The sequence below is a fragment of the Epinephelus lanceolatus genome, chromosome 16 (assembly GCF_041903045.1).
Source record: "Epinephelus lanceolatus isolate andai-2023 chromosome 16, ASM4190304v1, whole genome shotgun sequence".
Taxonomy (NCBI): domain Eukaryota; kingdom Metazoa; phylum Chordata; class Actinopteri; order Perciformes; family Serranidae; genus Epinephelus; species Epinephelus lanceolatus.
The window spans coordinates 23,988,389-24,013,293 of NC_135749.1; the positions used below are offsets into that span (position 1 = coordinate 23,988,389).

The window sequence follows — 24,905 nt, forward strand, 5'->3', positions numbered from 1 at the left end:
CCCTTCAGCCAGCAGCCAGCAACTGCGATATATAGTCCCATGACCATATATCAATAAGCACCTGCTCTTCCTCACTACTCCAGTTCAAATGAGCGTTCACACCACTCCAAACGAACCAAACTGTCAGTGGAAGCGGACCAGGGTTCATTTAAAGCAGACAAAATAGCGCCAGTGTGAATGCATCCATAGTGCTGTCATCCTTGGCCCCTTCTTGTCCCTTTTCGTTGATACCAAAATGGCTTCATTTGCATTGTTTTGCCTTGTTCAGTTTAGTTAACATCACATACTTTAGTCCTTCCTGTCGGCTTCTTAAAGCTATCTTGCCTGACACTCCCAGAAACTGTGGCACCCAGCTAAGCAGAACCAGCACTGTCATGTTTCCTTTTATCAAGCTTGTCTGACCTAGCAACAGTAACTAAGGGGTAGCGGGACATACGATCAGTACTGTACAAGGTCCTGTATATCTCATTTGATACAATATGGTCCATAGACAACCAGGGGTTAGATGCTAAATTCTCGCTGTGTTCATGAAAAGCAGTGAGTTTTAAGGGCCAAGCTTTCAGACTTACTATGTTGCCTTTAGTTGCCTCCCCAAGCAGACCTCCAAATGTGATGACAGGGGACATGCAGGCGCAGTAGAGGAACAGGATGGAGGCTAGACACTGCAGACTGAAGGAGTCTCTGATGTCGCTCCAGTAGAAAGGTAACTTCCGCTTGAGGTCCAGGATCAGACCTCCGAATATCCTGGAAGAGGGGAAAGGTAGTTTTTAATACTTGAATTTTCACAGAAACTTAATATGAAGCAGTTTTCCATCAATTACACTGAGATTTCAGAAATCCCCCTTCAGAAGTATTCTTTTTTATAATATTTGACCCCAAAACCTAGATGGCACTGTGATCTTGCTGCCTTCATCTTTCCATTTCCGCCTCTCTTTTCTTTGAGGGATTCAATCTGTCACCTTGTATATCTTCCTGTCTTCCCTCTGACACCTTTTCAATTGCTCTGCTGTGAGGTCTTCTTTCATTTTCTTTTCCCCCACACCTCTTGAATAACCTCTATTGCCTGCCTCCACAACCCCTGCTGTCTCTTCTATACAGCCCATTTCTGATAGCTTTCTTTACACCAGCTTCTTACACGCCTTTGTCCTCCAGTAGCTCCCTCGTAGCATGAGCCTTTTATAGTAGCGGTGAAAAGCAAGTGAGTGAATCTGTAAATAATACAGTGCCTCACAACTGATGTGTATGTGTGCAGAGAGTGTGAGTGTGTGTGTGTGTCTGTCTGTCTGTCTGTCTGGGGTTTCAAATAAACACAACTTGTCCTTGCTGTGTGGCCTGAGCTCCAGAGAGCCAGCATGAGTTCTCCATAAATGTCAGCATCTGAGTTCACAGAGTACAGTAGACATGTACCTGCTAATACAGTCAGTGGTGTTGGGTTTGAACCTTTTTACATTTCCAGGGTTTCTCTTGGCTCAAAATGAGGCGGAGGTGGTTCAATCCTGATCATGTGCACACACGTTCATGTGTATCTTGGTTCAACTGGCTTTCACTAGCTCAAGTGAACACGTTCTTACAAGCAATGTATTTAAGAACTAGGTGTGTAAATCACAAGTTTCATCACAATACAACATTATATTGACTCTTTGGACAACAATATGATATTTGCTGATATCACTAAGTCTGCCACAATACAATTTCAATCTGATTCAATTCAGGTGCCTGTGATCCAGATGAAACGATATCAGTAAATATCCCCACTGTCTTTTCTTGGCTGCTTACCATTATCTGCCTGGTGCTCGGCCACTAGCACTGTTTGAATGCTTAGGAAGAAAGTGACACAGACGTGCCATGGGAATTTCAAAATCAAGGTGTATCTTTCGGATAACAATATCAATAAAAATTCCCCAAAGCACATTTTTCCAGTCTAAATCTAGTACAACCAAAAGAAGACCATTGAAGTGTGAGGTCATTTTGGAGACATTGTACTGTATAAGAATGCAGTTATTAAATATTTTTGTGGTAGGTTATCCCTTCTCTGTGTTGCACTCTGTAGACAGTCCCTGCGCATTTATCTCACAGCTGCCTGCACACAAAGATCAACATTATCTGTCCAGCTCAGAGGAGGGCTCCTTGAAAAATTAGGTTGAGGCTTGTTGTCACCTTACTACAGTTAGAAAGGGACGTTGTTTGTGTTTTAACAGTGTTTTGCTTATGAGTATTGATCCAGGAAGTTGGAATCTGTGAATATCTTTCCAACTTTACTGAACTGCATAGAGCTGCGCAGTTGTGGAAAGATGTCTTCCATTAAGACACTTGTCAGTTTTGTCGAGAGGTGGAGGCGGGACAGAATTTGCGGGAGGTGGCTGTTTCACAATTCTCTATGTAGGAAGAAGCCTTTCATTTATTATTAAATTCTATGATGTGTCTCAAATCATACTTCTGTACTTAGACTTACTATTTTGAGTGCATAAGTGTGTTCACACTGAGAAGTATGGTAAAATGCAGTGCACGGTGAGGACACGGATGGTGCACTCAAAACGGTCAAGAAGTTGAGTGTGGAACTATGGACACTTCTCGCCCTCAATGGTCGCCATCTTGGCTACGTAGCGGAAGGAGAGGGACCACTTTTCAAACTGGAAATGGCGGCCAAGGACTGTGCGACCGTAAACGTCGCTGCATTGTACAAATACATGTGTTTTTTACACTAAGCACCACTATACTGTTGTTGAGTATAAGCCAGCAGTATGTTTGTTGGGTTAATTTAGCAGTCTGTAACGAGTTGGTACTGCGAACAATAATGTGGACGTTAATGCTAGTTTGCTAACTAGCTCATTTGCGGTCGTCATTCCCGGTGACTACACAACGGCCGTGTTTGGTTTGAGACAACAATACTAGGGATAGACCGATATGGATTTTTTAGGGCCGATGCCGATTTTTTTCCATCACCCTTAGCCGATGACCGATTATGGACTGCCGATTTTCTTGAGCTGATATTTGGGGCCGATACTGCTTTTGCTCCCTCAATTTACATAAAAAAAATGACACAATGATAACAAATATTACAGGTCTCAAGTTTAAAATAAGAAACATTTATTGAACAGTAAAAAATACTAAAACAAGATGGAAAGTTGAGGTAGAACAGGTAGAATATTATTATTATAATTATTATTATTATTATTATTATTATTATTATTATACATTCAAATAAAAAAAAGAGTTCAGTGCTCTTAAATCTTCCAGTAATGTCTTTATAAAATAAACAAATATTTAAGCTGAAGCATAAATAAAACAACAACTACTGTACACAGTAGGATTCGCTGCATGTGCGCTGCAGGGTCTTCCGGCAACACAGAGCTGCCCATGGATGCCTGTCTGTAAATCATGCCAGGGAAAAATAAATCCGCGAACACACGCGCGTATCGGCCGATGCTGATACAAGTAAAAAACTCAAATATCGGCCCGATATATCGGCCGGCCGATGTATCGGTCTATCCTTAAACAATACCCTGTCGAAATTCGCGCACTACGCCAATGAGTACATAGTGTGCACATAGTATACTACATAGAAGTATACTAACTATGTATTTGATTTGAGACACACCACTAGTCTTTCTCAATGATATGTGAAGAACCTATAGAAACAATTACCAAAGTTTTTACTAAACACCTGCCAACAGATCAAGCAATATTGCTGCCTGCTGTTTAAAGAAAACCTTTTGATAATGTCTTGTCTCTCATCTTAATTTTGGAATGTTTGTAAAAAAAAAATTAGGTCTTTCTTCCACGAGATTTCTCCAGCGGTGCTTGTTAACAAGAAGCATTTGTCTCAACATAATCAACATAACATATTAAACATGACTACTTGTGCTAATGAAGTTGTGAATTCAACTAGGACACAGTTAAACTATTAAATATTCCTCAATATCAACCAACTGGCTAACACAAGTTATACTGATAAAAGTTACTGGAGTGAGTAAGTCCCATTTAAACTCAACAGTGTGACAAGGAAAGGTGTTGAACTCACCTCCCAGTCCTCTGCAGCTCAGGCCCTGCATGATGGTCCTCATCGTTTTCCAGCTCTCCAGCTGGAGACGCAGTGCCATTGGGTTGGGTCGGTCTCTTCCTTTTCATCTGTAGGTCAAAGGACATTTGAATATGGTACAAGCTGCATTTTGAAAAGCAGTCTTTTTCTTTTTAGTAGGTACTGCAGCTGCAGCCGTACTGATGCATGTAGTAGAGGGAGCTTTGCTGTAGCTGCTTTGCAATGTATGTAGTTTTTACTCTAAGTTACAAGTGAATACATGTTAAATTCTAACACATTATATTAACGACATTAAAATTACATATGCGTCTCTCTGTCATTGTTATTTTATAATTATGTCCTTTTGTTGTTGGCGATCTTTATGATAATTCTTTTCACTTCAAGAATTAACATTCTTATTGTAACTATTCATCCAGTCATCGGTCACTTGAATGCACTTTTATCTGCTGTTGAGGCCTCTGCCAGCTGTCAGTGAGCTGTCAAGCTGCCATCTGTTTGCAGCTCAGTTGACATGATGCATCTTCTGCTGTGCAGAGGACTGTGGGCCAGAATAGCTAGTAGAACATTGTGGTATTTTTGGCATACTGCATTTAACATACTATGTATTGGGACATACAAAATGTTCTTGTGGCATACTAAATAGTATGATAGTGTGGGTATCGGAACGCACAGATTGTTGCATGCATTTAAATTCCATTGCTGTCATGATGCTTTAAATCCATAAGGGGGCACTCTCAGTGTGACTATAGTGGTATGAAGTGAAGTGTGACACAGAAATACACAAATAGAGAAATCAATAAAAACTTCTAGGTTACAGTTTGTGAGACCAGACCTAAAAACTGTATTTTAGGTCTAGTGAGTGCAGTGTCAGTGTGCTGCAGGCTGATTAGCATGTAGCTGGTTAACGTTCACTGCACCAGTACCTCCCAGGTTCATCTCTGTATGTTTGTTTTACATGACACTAGATTTTCATGTCTGTAAAACACATATCTTTGCAGGCAGTAATCACCAAGTACATGTTAAATAACCACTGACAGAGACAATCACTAACCTGAGATGGAACATTCTTGGGGGGCTCAATCCGGATCGTGGGGTCCCATTCTCCAGGAGGCAGGACAGTCACTTGATCGAGGAACTCATCTATCCCCGAGAGAAGATCTGTCCGGTCTTTGGCTTTGTACGCCACATCATGGAAAATCTACATAATGATGATTAAAGATATAGTTATTAAATGTCACTGCAAAAAAGAAAAATCCAGACTGAACCACATAATTTTTTGTTTTAGGACATAAACTGAAATAACAAAACAGATCTATCTTTCTTTCTTTCACCTCATCTGTCATTAGTGTGGCCATGGATCTGCCAATCTCATGGTACTGGGGTCCTTTGCCATGAGGACCCAGAAGCAGGAAAAGAAACCTTTGAATAAGAGAAATAATCATGAAATGCACAATCAATAACACGAACCTCAACACTCATCACAACAGTTTATACTATCTTCACTCAAACACACCTGAGGGGTTTTCTTGTAAACAGCTAAATTAACATTCATATCTCTCTAAAATGCACAGTGGGTATCCTTGGGAATATTAAACATGTTGAATGCATTTGATAAGAGGACTTGAGTGAAAACTGTTTGCAGTAAGGTGTATGGGGTCACCCACATGCTCATGGTCTGCTGTGTAATGAGCATCAGAGCTCCACAGAGGTAATTGCATGGCTACACACTCTTAGTCTTATTACTGTAGAGATTACAGACATGGCAAAGAGTGTTGTGGACACAGATTTACTGTGGTCAGAGCAACTGTAAATCCCCTAGTTATATTAGTATATTTTAGAAATTACTTAGCTTGCTGTAAGTTGCTGCCAGAGTATAATAACTTAAGTGTTAATAAACTTGTAATAAAAGTCGTTATCATGATGTCACTGAATTCCAAATGATTGTACCTCGTGGGCACAGGCACCTCTGTGAGGCCTGTGATAAGGACCGCAGGGGACAGTCGTACAAAGGCTATTATGGGCTTCTCCAGGAAGTCCACTTCTCCCACCAATACATTGGAAGCTTCAGCACCCGGAGGAATCTTTTTCATGAAATTCATGTCGACCTGAAAACAATGCAGCAAATGGAAATAAAGAATCGGATAAACAGATAAATGCTAACAATAAACAGAAAGAAAAAATGAGGGACACACATGCAAACAGAGATGTAGGAATGTAAGGGATGTCAGCAGGTCGTTTGAATACTATGATAACAATGACAGACAAGGCAAGTTAGTAGTTACATAAACAACTACAAAGTACTGAGCAAAGATTTTCTGTTGTTGTCTTACAGATCTGAGCATGGCAACAATTTCTTTATCCTTGTGTAGAAAAGACTTTGTGTTTATCCCTCTTTTGTATCTTGTGACTCATCCAAACACTGCACCTTATTTTTTGGCAGTCATAATGGATGGTTTTATAACGGTAACTACTTATGGCAGCCTGCCATTTTATCTAATGGATGAGGCACAAAATGTCAGGATGAATGGAGGCCAAAGCGAGGGAGGAATTTTCAAAACTAAACACAGTTATGTAACTGTACAAGACTCTTACTTTGTTGATCAATTCGTACTCCATTACAGGTAAAGCAATGACTGGAGATGCCTTTTACTGACCCCAGTAAAAAGGGCTGATGGGAATGTGATGGCCGCTCTCATACATGGAATTTACAACACAGACCATTGAAATGTCTGTGGAAGTCCGGAGACTGAAGGAGGACATGATGAACTCACGGACCCTTTCTGTGCTCAGTACTATGGTTAGGTTACCTTGCTGAAGTCGACACTGCTGCTTTCTCTACTGACCCCTACTTTAGATGGTCTTCTCTCCGCTGCCTTGTTGCCATCCAGGTTGTTTGGGAGAGAGTGTGGAGACACCAGTGGTCCTGGGAGGGACAGGGGGAGAGGAAGGGCAGGAGAGACAAAGTGGTGATGGACACTGTGTGTAAGTACTTGGAAAGCAAAGACTGGTCGAGGACAGCAGTGTGGCTCACCATGAAATGCCATTTGGGATTTAATTATTAAATGAAAGTTATTAAATACCATTTGATCTTTCATTTTTTCTCTCTACTCAGATTTTAGTTTGAAGAACTGGAAAAAAAGGTCATTATCAATATTTTCATCTATGATAAACCACTACTTTATGGCATGGGCTTATCAAACAAGAGGCATTTTTTTTCCATAAAAGGTGATTTCTTGGCAAATACAAAATACTGAACTCACACAGCTGCCCACACAGGTTTGTGATGCTATGCTGGTTTATTCCTGTTACACAGCAACATTTTTGTTTTTTAATAATGCTAACCCTTTTATGTCATATGTGACATAAAATCCCATTGCAACTTCTACAAGAACTGTAAACTATAAAATGATAAAATACTGAAAATATTTTTGTTTTATAGGTCATGTTAAACTTTTCATAATTTTCAGGATATAGGATTGTTTTATTTTTCTTTTTTTATATAAGCAAAGCAGGGTTAGGGGTTAGGGTTAAATGTTGTAATCTGTCACACTCTTAAGGCCCTTCCACTGCACAAAAAACCCACTAACATCCACATCTAACACTTGGCTTTTGTATGTACAATCGATCAGCAGTGATATAAATATGACACCTGTGTAGAGAACTGGATACAACATTGGAGGGAGAGCCCTGTTCATTATGGAAGTTGCTCAGTGATGCATTGAGCCCAAAAAGTTCAAGTGCTACTGCTGAGTATAAAATTAGCTGGATGATCAGCACTACTTCTTCACTGTGTGGCCCAAAGAGCAGGTGCACTAGAGACCACTAGAGACTTTTCAAATGTTATTGAGCCCAATGGATCAAATTCAAATAGTGAAACAAGTCATTTTGCCGGGGTTGTGATGCTCAAAAAAATTTATTCCCTGAATTTCAGACGTCTCTTTTGTCATGTAAGTCTGTGTGAAAAAGGCTTTTTAGGCCAAAGGGCATCACTTGACGGTGTAATGACACTGTTTGGCCACTACGAAAATTGGCTTAAAGCCAAGTGCACATCCTAGGAGCCTGGGATGGGTACTAATTTTAATCCCTTTTTGTGGTGCGATGCAATTATGTGCCACCACAGAATACTGTCAGTCTCCATCCAAGCAGTGCTTAAACATCAATCAAAATTAGTCAGATCCGAGTTTGAAAGAGAGACTAAATAAGTAACAGATATAAAAACAGGTAACCACTGTAACATTTTCACTGGCCTACCTGCTGCTTTCTACTGTTTACTAACCTGTTTTACAATGGGTCCATGACGTCAAATGTGACCCACCAGAAAAAACAAAGCAAAACAGAAAGGTCTGCTCATGTACTGCATGGCTCTGGTGTACTGGCAATGGGAAAGAAGCCTATTGCCTATTGTTAGCAAGATTCCAACATTTAAAAATCTGTTTATAGGGGCTACTTTTGAAGAAAGTTGGTCTGATTAAAATAAATAAAATAATTAAAGCATATTTGATATTAAAGCTCTGTTTATGTGGAGAGGGTTGGCTAGCTAAATCTGGATCACTGACAGAGCTAAGGCTAACTTAGCTCAGAATTTTCCACCATTCAATCTGTAAACCCTTGAAAACCTGACAACCCATAAAGATTATTATTTGAGTGCCTGAGATTGGCCAAAGTATTTTTCTGACAGTTATACATGTTACTTTTTCCCCAAAATTTTGAGGCCGAAATGTTGCTGTATAACAGAAAAGACCCACAAGTTCAATCAAACAGTGCTGTTTTGGTGTGATATTTACATTCTGTTTGGTCATTTTAACAGGAAAAATTAACCACTGCATCGCTGATACGTAATCACTGACTCTAATTAGTAGGGATGGGTCACGATTTTCGATTTTCGAATTTCGAATAGTCGTTTTATTTTTGAAAAATCGATTTTTTAATGCAACTATTACTATTCGCCGTCTTGTTCCCCCCCTTTATTTGACATGCAATTCAGCTCCTAACTGCACGAGGGCAGTATAGGATTGCTACAGCGGTGTGAGATGGGCTACCAGGGGTCTGTTTCACAAAGCAGGTTTAGTGAAAACTCAGAGTCTGTTAACCCTGAAATGAGGGAAACTCTGAGTTTTCCGTTTCAAAAAGGGAGGTAACTCAAACCAGAGAAAGAGGAGTAACTCTAGCCTGTTTCAGAGAGAGAGGTAACTTAAGCTCTCGGTCAGTTACCGTAGTAACAGACTCTATGAACCTAACCTGGTCGGGACCAGGTTTTTGTCAATGAACCTCGAGTTTCTCTCTGTCTCCGCCCTCTTTCAGAGCCACACACTCCATTTGATTTCCTCATTCATTCAGTCAGCAGGCGAGTTTTGGCGTAGCCTAGTTCTGCCGTCTGTCATTTTAAAAAATCAGAGTCAGTATATTAGAAGTCCATTAGGCACAGTAGGTGGCGACTTTTTTCACTAACATGGCATGTCCTTTTGATAACGACCCTGTGGATGAAGGTGCAGCATTACTGCGCAGAGAATTAAATATTCGTCGGGAGATGGATATCAGACTGCACATAGATGTTTTAGCATTTCCACACAATTATCTTTTTGAGCTGTACCGTTTCACGTCACAGTCCATCATCTATATACACAACCTAATCCGTCCTTACATTTGCAACATTACCAATCGTACTCATGCTCTCACATCCCAGCAGATATTATGTGTTGCGCTGCGTTTCTTTGCAAATGGAAGTTTTTGGACAATGTCGGAGATGCTGAGCACTTGAGTAAGGCAACTGTATGCAGGGCGGTCAGAAAAGTGTGCTCGTTTTACGGGCACACTTTTCTGCCTTCTTTCTGTTGGCTGAGTAGAAGTCTGTGTTAGTTTAAATAGGCTTAATTATTTAACAGAACATGATATAGATGAGAAGACATTTATGTGTGTGAAAACAGCATTATGTTGGGGATAAAACAACTGCACAGTCAAACAGCCACTTAATATTTACTTTACAATGTAAAACATGATCAGAATGAGGTACCCCCATGAGATTATGCTGAGCCTTACCTGTTTGAACAATGTTTTTATATTTCATCCTAAACTGCTGCCAAGTGCGCTTCTCCCCTGCGGGATTGCACCTAAATGAAATAAATCAATAGGCCACCATTCAAGCAGTTTTCCCCTGTAATATTATTGTGATTGCAAAGGACTACATTTAAACTTACGCATTGACCCGAGCAGCAATGTTCTCCCATGCCGTCTCCCTCTCTTTTGCAGCTGCAGCGGTGTTGTACTTCTTTTTGAAAACGTGCGCAAACTCGCCGTATGAGCGCATTAAGATTTCTAATTCTAGTGGGGTGAAAAACGCAGCCCTCCCCGTCCCTGTTGCCATGGTGACTCGTCGAATCGGGGCTCCATTGATGGTGGCTTTTTATAGTTGTGGTGCACGCGCTTAACTCCAGGTGAAACTACTCTGAGTTGATTAAACTGATTCAAATCAGCTGTTCTGGAACCGGAAACTCAGAGTTTCCTATCTCAGAGTAGATCAACTCAGAGTTCAGGATTAGACTCAGAGTTTGTTGAACCTGCTTTGTGAAACGGACCCCAGCTAGTTTGATGCTCTTCTACAAACAGGAGAAACATGCAGAGACTACTACTGTCATCAAAAAGTTCCGTGTGGAACAACTTCGACAAAATAAACAAAAATGAGGTGCAGTGCAAACTCTGTGAGGCAAAGCTTGCGTATCACAAGTCTACAACAAATTATTCGAAAAATTGTCGAATAGTTGCCATGATTTTCGAATAGTGTTTTTGCTTGTGCTGCCCATCCCTACTAATTAGTGAAGTGGCCTGTCTTATTAGTGTGGGAAAGCATTAGTACCAGAATGTCAGCTCATTTCTCCGCTTCTTATGTCTGTGTATCAGCCCCAGGTTGAGATTGTCACCTATTTAAGTGGCTAATATTAAACCCACAGAACTTGCATGGGGATCTGGTGACTACATATAATGATCCACAGTTAACTGAGATACAACAGACAGGCGATCAAGCCTGGAGCTACACAACAAATGAAAACAGCAGTGGTTTGCTGCAAGTGTAATCTCTCTCTAGAACCATTACTAGATGTGATGACTTCCTACAGAGCTCTAACACTGTGGTGTCTCTCCACAGGGAAGAAGATTTATTTCACAGAGTACTATTCCTATTTGCTCCTTGTCTGTTGAGCTCATTACTGCAGTGCTTAAGTCAGTCCTGCTTAGCTTGAATTCATGTCAGCTTTAAGCTAAAAGTGAGAGGACGTGTTCGATAGGCAAGACAGTTCACCTTCCTCAGACTTCAGCACCTTCAAGTGTCGAAGCTCTAAAAAAGGCACAGAAAGCTGTATGCATAATTGGCTGCACACTTCAACATTGCTTATGTGATTTGAGCCATACTAGATACAGGAAACGCTAGCACTTGAGGTGACATGAGAGTGGGAGATGAAATGAGGGGAGTCATGTATTTGGATCAAAGGATAGCATTTGCATACTATCCTCCGACATTCTGAGGTAACACTTCTTTTACCAGGTTTTCCTTCTTTTCTCATTTCCCACATCAACACATTTATTATTTTGCCATCAGGAAGTAAGCAAACCAACCTCGAAGAAAAAACATTTAGAAAGGCTTTAGCAATATGCAACATCCCCATCTACAATAATCCCAAATCAGAATTAACATGAGCCATTTCTACCAGCATGTGGCTTGACCAATGATCCATACCCTTGAACTGTACCCTGCAGTAACCCCAGTGGAAGCTGGGTAGCTGTGACTGCTGAACAGGAGCATGACTGCTCACATACCCAACAAAGCCTCTTGGAATAAGGGAGGGATTAGCTTAGGTTGCATTCGCCAACGCACTTCATTCAGGAAGGCTAAGCCCTGGAATGCTCCCCCCTACTAGCCTTTTAAACAGTTGCGTCATAGCGCTACCTCATTCATATGCAAAAACAGTAACATAAATAACTGAAATTATACAGATTGTTTTATTCTTGTGTGGGGCGGGGAGCACCGGGACTTTTCTGATAAAAGGTGAAAAGATGTTAATATCTATTAATATTCTCTTTAGAGTAAATACACAGATTTACAGTACACATGTATTGGGCTTGGTCTAAGTGCTGGTAATCTACATTCCTTTCCACAATTTATATTATACGGCACAAAGACTCAGAGGGTCTAGAGGCTATCATGTTTCCATGTTAAAATGGCGTCTGTTCCTTAAAACTGACAAAGACTGATGCTTAAAGGAATTCCAATAAGTTACTTCCACGGCTTAAGAAAGTTCAATCAATATTCTTGAACATGAGCTTCTCTCTCTCAAAGCCAGAAACCAGAGAGGTAAGTCTCCAACTTGTGATGTCAACAAATATTGTGTCTGGAGCTGCTCCACAGAAAATTAATGGAAACCTGATTTTGTGGACCCACAGAATGTTCTTTTTTTTACCCAAATGAGCTTTATTTTATTGTTGTGTTCTCAGTTCTGAAACAGAAAATGTACCCATGTATTCAGAACATTCCTCTGGGTGCTCTCAGGCCCTGTTTACACCTGGTATTAACATGTGTCTTGAGTAATCCGATCACAAGTGAACAGTGCTAGATACCATTCCTTTCAGGATTTTGCATGCTGATTTTGGGATTGTTGCAGCCTGAAATACCTAATTTCACTGATTACCACCTATCAGCTGTTATTGACACAGTGCTCACAGTGCAGTCTCCTCCTGCTCTCTCTGCCTGGTTAACACAAACTACCGCAGCACAATGTGATCTCATCCCTACTCGCCATATTTTGCTGCTTGGGCAGAAGCCCCGCAGCAGCAGTTGACACTGACTCTGAGCCGTCAATCTCACAACTGGCTTGAGTCTGTTGTTACACCTGTTAATAATCGTTGAGTAATGTTAGCTTTGAGATGCCAACAGTTAGCCCTGTTCGAGTCTGTCGCAGGTACAGAGCTCCGGTCTCGCAGCAGCAGTCTCATGAGAAACAGAGAGAGAGAGAGAGGGGCTGAGAGAATCAATATGCTACGCACAGCTCTACAATTAAATTAGATTTTACCCCTTGTAAATTGCAGTGATTTGACAAAATTGCAAGGTCATGCAGAACTCACAAGGATTGGCTGAATTTGCATTAACTCTTGCGATCGCAAGTGTACAAGTGTAAATGACCACTGAAATGCACTGGGATCTGATCACTCAAACCACTTGCCAGTGTCATGTGGGATGCATTTTACCACTTATCTTTTGGAGTACAAATGCTAATGTATCTTGATGTGTCCCCAACAAGGAGTATGTCATCAATACAGGACACAGCGATTGTTTTGGTGACACTTTAACCCATTCTGTGACGAGTTGGACAAAATGTTGAGTGACCGTTCCTCCTTTTGCCCTGTGGAAGACGTGTTAAATTCTGCTGACAGCTATATCTCCAACTGTGCCAACACAACTGCTAACATGACTAGCGAGCAGCTAGGGAGACTGTGGACATAATAATTGTGCGCAGGCCAGGGTCCTTTGACCTTCAAGCCAAAGTGGCGTAGGCAGTAACGAAATCTAAACACAAGACTTCCAGACTTTGATGACATCACACATTTGAGTTTTAGCACTCTAGTTTTTGGATGTGGGAGAAAGTTGATCATGCTTACTAATGTTTTTGGACTGTTTTAGAGCATAGGAATTACATACATGAATTTTGAGAATGGATGTAGCTCCCCTTTAAGATTTAAAAAGCCCTCAAGTAGGGCCTAGAATAACACGAAGCGTGTGTACTGGTGATTCTCTGCATGCCCTTTGAACAGGACCCATGACTTCATACTCGATGGGTCCATGGCATGTATATGTATAAATAGCTGACAGTTAACAAAATGCCATTACAGTCCATGTATAAAAAACTGTAAGAACATCTATATTACTGCATCTTTAACTAGAATTATTTCATTATTCGTTATTAACTTGTGAGTCCGGCTATTACTCATCCAGACAAATTACTCTAAATGAGACATTAAAGGGATAGTTCAGACCTTTTGAAGTGGGGTCATATGAGGTACTGAACCATGGTCAGTGCATTCCGTACAGTAAATGTCAGTCAGCATGCCTCAGTTTGGAGAAGCAAACTGGAGTCCAACATGGAAGCTAAGCCAATTTTAGCCACCTTGAAAATCAATATCAGTCCACTGAGAAAAACATGGATTTAACATCGCTCCACACAGAAGCTGCTACTGTGCCTAAATCAGTGATCAGTAATTTTGTTTGTGTAATTCTGTGACATTGGTGTTTTAAAGCGTTAGTTCAAGTCACACAATGACACAAACTAACTAACCAATCAAGGCAGCGGTAGACCAGCAGCTCCAGTGTTCGGCGAGCCAAAATTGCTGTTTTTGTCAATAGAGTCTGGTGGCTTTGAAAAATGGAGAACTGAAGCCCTTAACGATTTCCCCATCAGAACGGGCTGTCTGACGGAAAGGTAAGTGGTGAAAATACTATCAGTATAGCATATACATAAACTGATAAAATGATTTTTTTAGGTGCCTAGAATACATTTTTGCTGCCGCCCCCTCCACGGTACATTGCTGAACTTCCGTGACAGTACTCCTGCCACTTCTTGAAACTGAATGCATGCGGAAAGAACTGTATAGGTACCCCATACAACCCCACTTCATAAATCCCTTTAAGGGCATGTTACTGTCTCAACACTAAATCTCTTTTCAGTACACATAGTTATAGATGGTTAGTTTAGGGTGTAAACTGCTCTGTTGTACAGCGTTGACTTAAAATGGCTACAGTGTTATTAAACCCCCGAATAATAACCCACTCACAGATGTCAGGACGCTTGGAAAGACTGTATATTGTCCTAGAAGGGGGTACAATTACAGAAGCTCTTCAGCTATAATAAGACCGCCCCAACCTTTCAGATTCAGCTCCCACCAAGTGATCGCTGGTTCTAATGACCCATACTTTGAAATGGAGCCATTGCCAGAGGGAGAAAAACTGAAACGCAAATACAGTCTAATAATAAACGATCCAGGCTTGGTTTGGAAAGGAACAAAAAGTCACTGTCGGTGCCATTATGATAGTACATACAGCACAGATACACCCACCCTGGTCTCAGGCTTATATTTAGCCATGCTGCTGGCACCCCTCACCATTCTTAATCGGGTAAAAGAATGTTTATACTTAGGAATTGATGAGGAGGAAGAGCATGGGTGCCAACAGATGCAATGGGAAAAGCAAAGGTTGCATGACATTTATATCTGTGTGTGCTCAAAATGGGGCAGTCACCCGGGGATAAAGTAGGTCAGGTGCTGCATCATAACAATAGGCCCGTTTCCACTGAAGAAGTTCCTGGTACTATTTGGGGGACAGGAACTACTACAGGAACGTCCTCTCGCTCGGCCCTCTCAACCGCCGTGTCTCCACTGAGAGAGCGGGGTAAGAGGAAGGTTCCTGTAAAGTTACCGGGCTCTGGATGTGACGTAATCATTGCGCGACCATTTTGACCGGGGCAACGTAGTGGCGTAGGGACGCTGACGCTGTTAGCTGTTAGCTGATAGCGGTGTCTGTAATAACTCACTAAACTCACAAAGTGATCGGTGAAAAAAATATTTTTTTCCAGCGGATGTCTTAGTTACAACATGATTGAGCTAACTGGAGTAGTTTCATGTTGTTTCCGACAACGGGAGGCTTTTAACAGATGACGTCCTGATGTTAGCTTTGCTGCTGCTGTTAGCTGTCCTTGTCAGCTGCAGCAACTGATGCTTTCTAGACATTGTGATTTCCCAAAACTGAATAAATACCACACATAGCAACACAAAACTGCTTTGCTAGCTCAATCATGTTGTAACTAAGATATCCGCTGGAAAAAATATGTTTTTCACGGACCGGTTATTGAGTTTGTTTACATGGCGGTGGAAGCTATGAACGAGCTAACCCTTGTCTGCTGAGTTTTAAAACTGCCGGCTATTTTGTTGCTTTCTGTTGACGTCACATCCCTCCTTGAGTATATCCAATCAGCACCAAGTAACCCCCAAGCCCCAGCCAGGAGTTTTTCGGGGCCGTTCTGAGTATCTACTCCGAGGCAGGGACTTGTTTAGCCCCTGTAAAAGTTCCTCAACTCTGTCCTTCGGGGGTGGTTCCTGCAGTGGAGACACGCACCAATGGCCCCGGCCCCGTAAATTTACCCCGAAGTTCCTGCGGTGGAAACGGGCCTTATAACATAAAGGCTTAACTGCTAGGGATGTCCCAAGCCCATATGCAAGATCTGTATCTGAGCCTACGGTGGGGTTTGTTTTGTTTTTGTTTTTTTTCAAATATGAATCAAGATTCTGTAACTGCATTGGATTTTTTTCAGCGCGAATGTTTTCAGAAACATATTTTAGTGTACTGTTTAGCTGTAAAATGAGAAATTATTTGAGGCAAAAAACTGCAGTTCAAGAGCAGACTCTTCGGGTCTGATTGGTTGTTTTTGGTGTGCTGTGGTAGCCTCTAGGAATGCATGTACTTTTTTCATAATATAGTGACAGTTTCAGTAGACGAGACACAAATTTGCATTCATAAAAGTTACCAGCTGTAGCTTTAATGATATACCCACTAAGAGAGTGTGTGGAAGTACAGCCAGAGCTGCTTTGGGTTAAAAATAAAAACTAGGTGATGTTTTGCAGGTGCATGATATTGCACCTTGAAGTTCATTTGAATGTTCATATTGTGTTTATATGAGAAAAATAGAGTTGTTCTGCAAATCCTGTATGTAGCTTCTTTTCATTACAGAATGAAACAGAAATGAAACTTTAAATTTTCTTGATGAAGATTTCAAGCCATTAAACCCACCTGGATTGGCTTTTCTGATTTGAATGTAGGCCTCCTTAAGGTTAAGTATGTACTGTAGCTGTCTTATAGTATTAGCAGAGAGACTAAATTACTTTGACTGAGGTAAGTGGCAAAAAGTAAAACTAAACATGAACTGGACATCCCTTCTGACAGGTCTTACATCACACACCTTGACTGATAGGAAAGGGATGGGGGTGGGGGGTGGCTAAAAAGTGGCAATAAAACATCACAGCACATGTGATGCAGGATGGGAGAAAGATAGACAGAGAAGGAAGCCATGCAACCACAGTGAAGGAGGTATGAATGGGGACAGGGCCAAGCAAGGCATAGATGCTGGGGAATGTCTTGAAAATGTGAAAGGAGAGGAATAAGAGAGCAGCAAGAACAAGAGATATTAGTTGAATAGGTCAGTGGAATAGATAGAAATAGAGGAGGGAGAATAGCAAGAATCATGAGGCAGAGAAGAGAGTGGTGTCAAAAACTTTGTGGATAAATATAGTAGGAAGAGCGTCCTAGCAAGTGAGCCCTTGCTGTGGGTTACTGATGAGATGGCCGCAGGGTTGGAGGGTTGGAAGTTAACAGGGAGCAGAGCTTTCATGCTAGTGCTAGTGTTCTCTGTTCAAGCCGTGACTCACACTGGCAGGCTACACAGATATTTGCCTTCTAAGGGCAGCAGCTCGAAGCCCTGGGATGCCGAGGATGCTCGCCGGCTGAGCACTGGTGATGCTGCCTCTTCTTCTGCAGAGTGTGGTGGGTCGTCATCCTCAGGAGGCGATACCACTACTTCAGGGATGCCTTGAGGGCCAGGGCCTGCGCCATAGGTGCGTGGCGGGCTTTGGGAGGAGCGCCGGAAGGCAGAGGGGGTATTTTGAGGGGTGGTGAGGAACGGGGTGCCTGGGCCGGGCCCAGTGTTGGAGGAAGAAGAGGGCAGGAGATGGTTGAGCAGAACTGAGACTCTGGACTCTCGTCTCTGGGAGAGGTTGGAGACAGAGGAGGCTGCCCCTGGCTTGTGGAGAGAGAGACGTGAAGAGGACAGGCCCTCTCCTAACAGAGAAGACAATAACAAAAAGGGGAGAAGAGAAGGGAGAGAAAACGGAGGGAAAGGAGAAGGAGGAAAAGGAATAAGGGATGGAGCAGAGAGGAAAAACATATGAAGTAGGAGTACATCACAGAGGTGGTATCTGGAAGAAACACAGCCAGAAGGGGTGGGCAGCAAGAGCGTGGCAGAGGTGTAGTTAGAGAGATTTGTGCTTGCATAAACATGAGCGAAAGCAAAGTTGTGTGCAGGAGACACTAAGAATGATTCAGTGAGGCGTGTAGGAGGGTCTGCAAGGGCCAAACAACTTGTCTCATTCAACTCTGAAACAAACCAGTCACACATCATGACTGAGGTAGGGCAAAACTCTGGAGTTCAGAGAGGCTTGCATGCAGGAGAGGATGAGTTAGCACGATGTTAGTGCACTGTAAGCAAACATGTGCTCTACCACAACAGACCACTCAGAAATCCTACACAGTACACAGTACACACTCATTTGGCACGAGACATACATCTTTCACATCAAAAATATTACCATCACCAACCATCAATGTGACATATATAATTCTGACCTTTCACATGTGCATTTCAGGTTTAATGGTATGGAAATGCAAGCCCAACAAGAACCACAGGCACAGAAGTGGAGAATGTGATATTTCTCTCATTCTTAAAACCTCAGATTTTAAAATGCACACCATACATTAACACCACTGCAGCATGCCTAGTCAAAGAAACACACAATGCTGACTCTGGTTGCAGTTAAAGCAATATTTCCCGAATGTCACCCTATGGAGTGAATACAAGAATTAATTCAAAACCCCAAGCCAGGCCAGCCATACAGGTTAGCATAGTCAGTAGCACCCAGATTTCTCTTTCACTGTTGGGGCCGACTGCTTCAATATAGATCATTCTCTAGATTTTACTCACTTTTACCATCCACTTTCTACGATGGCATTGAGGGATTTGAACAGTGGATTTTTAGAAACAGTTCCCCAGTGGTCGAAAGTATGGAGGAAAAAGAAATGCGAGTGCGTCGCGGGATCTCACCGTTTCTTTCAAGCAAGAGTGGGTCAGAGTGTTTCTTGCCTATGTCAGCAATGGAGCGCACCAAAGGAATGCGATTGCTGAGCTTTCTCTCGTTCTGGTGGTGGTGTTTCTTCAGCATGGCTTCCCGCACCTTGTCGCGCAGATCCTCCTTCAGCTGGCCTGATGCCACCATGCTGTCTATCAGCATGTCTGAGCCGCACAGAGGCAGGGGCGTAAACACACAGTAAGAACACATAAATTATATATGGACCATTGAATACTATACTACTAAAAATCTGCTTTATTTCATCAAACATTTAACCACAATACTACATAAGAAATACAATAAAATGGCATAATTACGTCATGTAGTATTGAAAAATGTACCTGCAATTTCCTCGATACTGTTGGCTCTCATATCCAGCATGACTGTGCCGTTGAGTATGCAGCTACGTAGTTCAAATAAGCTGTGTAGTGACAACGTTGCCACATAGGGCTTACTCCACCTCTCCCCACCGTCTTCAACATCCTCTTCAAACTTCAGCCATCTATCAATAAACACCAAGAGCACAAATACACACACAGATCCTACAATTTACTTGAATCCACAAATCCTAACTGAATTCTCCCTCCACTCAAAAATGTGCTTTTCTTCCGTTTATGTCCTCTTAAATGTCTGACCTTGACTAAACTAACTAGAACGGTGTTTTCTCATGATGTCTGTGCACTTCCCTAACTGAAGATGACCGCAGTGATAGTTTTGGCAATTTTTTCTGCACATGTAATTGTAAATGACGACATTAAGGCTAACAGTTGTGACTAATAGCCATGATCACAATATCTAATCATGGTTTCCAGTTAACTCCCAATGATGTCATGATGTATGATTATGCTACAAAGCTATCAAACACAAAACACAGATCTGACATTATTCAGCTCTAAAAGCTTTAAAAGCCACTGGCAGTTCTGTATTGCTGTCACTTTATGAGGTTGCCATCATGCTGTTCATCTGACCTGGCAGTCTCCCTCCATTCAGTGGCACTGCCATCTCTGAAGGAGAGCTCGTCCAGCTCAGTGAAGAGGTCATGGGGGACGTGCTCAAGGTCATCGTCCTCTGTACCCAGGATGAACTGGACCCGCTGGGATGGTGTGTCTGTATAAAGAGTGGACAAAGGTTAAAGGTCATACAGAAGAAAAAAATCTCCAGCATTATGTGTTATTAAAGGACCCTGTGGAGTTTTTGATGTCTACGAGCTCAATGGAGCGGGCTTTTCAGTGGGTTCCTGTTTCACTTGTTCGCACATGCACACGGGTGATGGGATTCATAATCCTGCCAAAGCTGTTAAACTTTTCCGCTCATCAACAGGTGGCTGCAATGTGCCAAGAAATGCAGCAATGTGCCAGCAAAGGCAAAGGAGAGGAAGACTGTAAGCTAGAAAACATGCATGTTCCAGAATGTTTAAAAAAAATCTGCTTTGAAAATGTTTTATGGGAAAGGAAATATGTTTTTTAGATGTCAAGGTACCGATACACAGTGGATTTTGGTGAGTAATGCAAACAACTTTTATCCATTTACAAGAAAACTCCACAGGCACTTTTAAGTGGATGTCTTAATCTAAAACACATTTCCTCTCCGAGTACCCCCTGTTGTACCAGACTATTCTGTGAGTTCAGCTATCGAGCATGAAATGTTTTGGAAATGTTTTGTAAGGGGCAAAGATTCAGTCTGAGCATCATAAAAGGAGATGGTAGTAGGATGAAACTGAAGTGTTTGAAAGAAAATGTGTGTACAACTGCACTAATGCCTTCTGACGCTGAGGAGAATACTTTTTTGGGTATGGTACAGTCGGACCAGTACATCACTCTAACTCCTTTTCGTTATGCTACATAAGAAGGAATCCAGCTGCCGGCTTGATGCTGAGAAACTGCACAAGAGAGCATAATGAAAACCTGAATGCTTTCCAGCAATTTTCTTTTCATGTCTGATTGAGTTAGAGGGCAGATATCAGGACATCTGGAACTGGAGAGCAAACGGAAATAGATATGGCAGATTACAAGACTAAACGCCATAGGGAGGTGGAAATGGAATGACTGGGAGCGAAAAAGGGAGAGATATTTTCTGTTCACACATGGGTACACTCTGTGGTGGTCTGGTGTATATTACACACATGGGAGTACACTGAATAGTGATGTTGCTGTTCACCATTATTCCACACCTATACATGAGCTTTAAGACAATCTACCCATTGATATTTTTTGTTCTAGGTCAATATCTCATGTCACTGACTCCTGTAGACCTTTAAGGATTTTTGCTATCATTTCTGGAGTAGAGAGCAAGTATTATCATGACAGATGGTTCATGTAACTCTGCGTGTGTGTGTGTGTGTGTGTGACAGAGAGATTCTGCACAAGCTGGACATGTGATGAAATTTTTAGGCACCAGCACTAGGCATCAAACTGTGTGGATGAGCAAAGTGCTGATTTAGAATATCCATCTTGTGAATTGTGAGTGCAGTCAGTGCTTCACATGATAACAGGACCAACACCGTTCTGATAGTGTTGTTGTCATAAAGGACTGGTTAAACACTCATATACCCCATTTCCACCAAAATTTGCATGTATATGCAGGTTTTTTTAAATGGGGGAAGAGCCAGAGCTGTGTACATGGCTCTGCAGGAGACGCACATGTTCGCTGTCACAGACATGCTGGAAAATGAGGTTAGTAAACAGTAAGAAGCAGCTTGGACGCCAGAGAAAATGTTATGGTGGTTGCTTCTTTTTTATGTCTCTTACTTATTCAGTCTCTCTTGAACTCAGTGCCAACCAGATTTTAATGATGTTTGAGTGCTGCTTAGACAGAGATGGATGGTATTTTATGGCGGCCTTTCATTGCATAGTGCTAGCAAAGTGGCTAAAATTAGCATGTCCACCCGGGTGTCGTATTTCCATCAGTGCTGATCGGGGCTAATCAATATACGTGACTACTGCAGAGCCCTTTGTCCTGGGAATGAATGCTGATTGTAACCTTTCCCATTAAATATAAAAGCCAGATGTTAGCAGGTGTTAGTGGATTTTATGTGCAGTGAAAAAGGGTCTATTGAGTTCAAAGCATTGTTTGGTTGCTTATGAGTCTTGCAGTTGAGGTAATGCAGCAACTTCTCACACAAACACACGCACACATTGCTTAAAATGTCATAGCCTTCAATCAGTGTCAGAGGCTGGTTCCCAGTGGCCTTTAATGCCTTTTAGAGCTGAATGTTTTATTCAGAACTGTTTGAAAGACGGAGAGACACACAGGGCTTAAGCAGAGTGGTGCTATAACCTGGCAATCTGTGCATTGTTAAAGAGGGGTCTGGTGCCAAATCACACCATAATGTTTCCTTCAACTTTCCTGTCACTGCTTTGCCAACCAAGGTGGAGCGTCTTTCAGCTTTTTATGTGTAAAGATGTTTTGTGCCATTCTTAAGGCATTCAAAGTCTATTACCATGGCCATCAGAGAGTGGCAAATCACATAACTATTTGCAAAAAATGTTTGTATCAGTTTATAAAGGCACCAGAAAAATCCCACCAATAAAAAGAAATGGAAAAGGTACACAAAGTCTAAACTAGGTCTTTCCATTGTAGATTGCAAGGGCTTCTGTTTATTGTCTGAGGCAAGTCCTGTGGGTGTGTGAATAAACACAGTTGAAGGCTCTAACAGCAGATATTAACTGCAAGGTACTGTGGGATATGAACTTATGGGCAAATAGGGGCTTGGAGAGAGAGAAAAAAAAAAGTGTGAGGTTTGGTATGAAATGGGGGCATTGAAATGTTTCCAACCATAAGTGGGGGATTCCCTGCCATCGTCCTTCCCCTCCTCAGAGTCTCTCTCTTTCTTCTTTCGGTGGTGTTTGTGTCCTCGGTGGCGATGCCTCCGTTTGCTCTCCCTTCCAAGAGGAACGTGGACACCTACGTACACTGCTCTGTGGCCTGGGGAAAAGAAAAGTGCAACACCAATTTCAGACACTTTTTCCTCTACACCCACTTTTACACAAATTGGAAAAGGAAACAGGAGGTTAGTTTGTAAAGACAACAGGGAAAACAGCATAAAAGACTGAAAACAGTTCAGTTATATCTTCAGTATCATGAAACAAACCAACTCAAAATAACCCTAAATAGGTAATAAAGGAAAAAATGTATTCCATGGTATTTGTAGTAGTAATAAATCAGATTATTCCAAGAAGGACAACAATAATATAAATGGAATTCCAAACACAATATATGAAACTGAACTTCAACTTCAAGGCTGCATTGTAAAACAGACTATTTAAGCCTCCAAGAACAGCATCACAGTTACAGTCATTTACAACTGAAGTAAAGACAGACACACCAACATTTGAGACATAATGACAGAGAACTACTTTCCATTTTGTTTGAGTGCTCTAGATACTCAGTTGAAGGAAACCAGAGTACAACGTTTAACTTTTTCACCCCTCTGTTTTTTTCCAAATGTTTTATCTACTTCCCCTCATTATTGTTAGTGCCACACAGGAACCATGTTCTGAAATGCAGACGCCCTATTTTCGCCCTACATTCTCTACCAATACTCATTTTTCACAGATGAGTCATCTCTCTTTGATTTGAGAGAAAACCCAGGAGGAATGAGACCAAGATGCAGCACTCAGAGGAAGGCAGAAGTGACATACACATGAGCTGAACAGATGGAGAGAAACGGAGATGGAGAAAGAGGGGGGAAAGGAAGGGAGAGAAAAGACACAGGAGGTGAAACAGGATGGGGTGAAAAAAAAAAAAACAGCTTAGCTAGACAGAAAGCAGAGGGCTCCAGGGTGTCGCAAATGGAAAGAATGGGATTTGAGATATTCAGTATGTGATCATACCTCTGCCATCTCTGACAGCCATCTCAAAGCATTTTTCTTTTCCTTTTCAACTGAGCATGCTAGCAATTAGCTTGCCTTGCTCCGTTAAAATATTGTTAACTTTAACATGGCCCAAGCTAGCTTAAGGTAAACATCTGCTCCTTCTAAAGATGATTTCTGATTTGTGATGACTTATTAAGAGATACTAACACATTCTGCAAACATTTAACATTATTCAGTATTAACTGTAGCTCCATGTAAAGTGAATAAATGTGATGAGCTAATCCTCCACTCGTCTGCATTAACGGCGCAGTTTACATGTTTTTTAACTTCTGATTTATTAAAAACTGTTCTGAGCGAAACATGAGGCTGAATTTAGCAGCAGACTTCAGTAATAGTAATATAAAGAAGTAAAATAAATAACTTTTGGCATTCATTTTGTTATATGATATAAAGGAAGTACGGTAAATCAATAACACATTCTCAGCCCTAATGACAAAATACATATTTCAAGGTATGTTGCGGAGTTTATTTTATAACGAGCAATTTTCTAATGTAGGTTGTGAAAGAAGTCAGACGAGGAAAGATATCATGTACTGATGCTGAGTGACGGACCTCTCAGTCTAGGTGTCATTCTCTCTCACTTTCTCTCTCAAACTCTTGTGGTTTTATTTCTCATATCGGTGGTACCTTTGGCAACAATCCCTTTTTGTTCTGGTCACATGTTCAACACACAGTTTCTGAAGACAAAAATTTAGCTTAGACTGGTTGTTAGTCATTACAGACACGGACAGTGCAACAGGTACCAGAGCTCCGCAAAGACATTTTAGAAAAGGCTAAGTTAACATTAGTTAAGTATTTGTTAAAAATAAATCAGTATTTCCTAAACTGAAGGCAAATTACTTTCAAAAAGAACCGGCATTGGCGGTTAGCCACCAAGAGTAGCCACTGGGACTAACCACAGACAGTCTATGGGACTAACTAGCATACTGCTACTTTCCGCTATCTCACTGGAAGTTGTGCCCATAATCATTTCTACAGTAGTGCCCTGAGGAATAAGGTGGATAAAGATATTAAAATATTTTCCCTCTCCCAAATTATATATTTATATTAATAATAATAATATT

At 41.5% G+C, this 24,905-nt stretch overlaps 1 protein-coding gene across 11 annotated transcripts in view; it reads right to left on the reverse strand.

The window, feature by feature from the left end:
• The window catches only part of LOC117263858 (sodium bicarbonate cotransporter 3-like), a 66,947-nt gene that overhangs the window by 18,450 nt on the left and 23,592 nt on the right, over positions 1-24,905 (reverse strand). For 4 of the 11 annotated variants that reach the window (XM_033637544.2, XM_033637551.2, XM_033637550.2 and 1 more), the window contains exons 3-13: positions 22,742-22,891; positions 19,936-20,074; positions 19,309-19,469; positions 18,943-19,131; positions 17,520-17,903; positions 6,847-6,962; positions 5,987-6,144; positions 5,371-5,458; positions 5,091-5,237; positions 4,022-4,128; positions 570-744 (exon numbers count right to left, since the gene is read on the reverse strand). In XM_033637544.2, coding sequence (XP_033493435.1) covers positions 570-744; positions 4,022-4,128; positions 5,091-5,237; positions 5,371-5,458; positions 5,987-6,144; positions 6,847-6,962; positions 17,520-17,903; positions 18,943-19,131; positions 19,309-19,469; positions 19,936-20,074; positions 22,742-22,891 — 1,814 coding nt within the window. The remainder of the gene's footprint in view (positions 1-569; positions 745-4,021; positions 4,129-5,090; positions 5,238-5,370; positions 5,459-5,986; positions 6,145-6,846; positions 6,963-17,519; positions 17,904-18,942; positions 19,132-19,308; positions 19,470-19,935; positions 20,075-22,741; positions 22,892-24,905) is intronic. The other 7 variants (XM_033637546.2, XM_078175653.1, XM_078175652.1 and 4 more) reach the window with 5 other exon arrangements.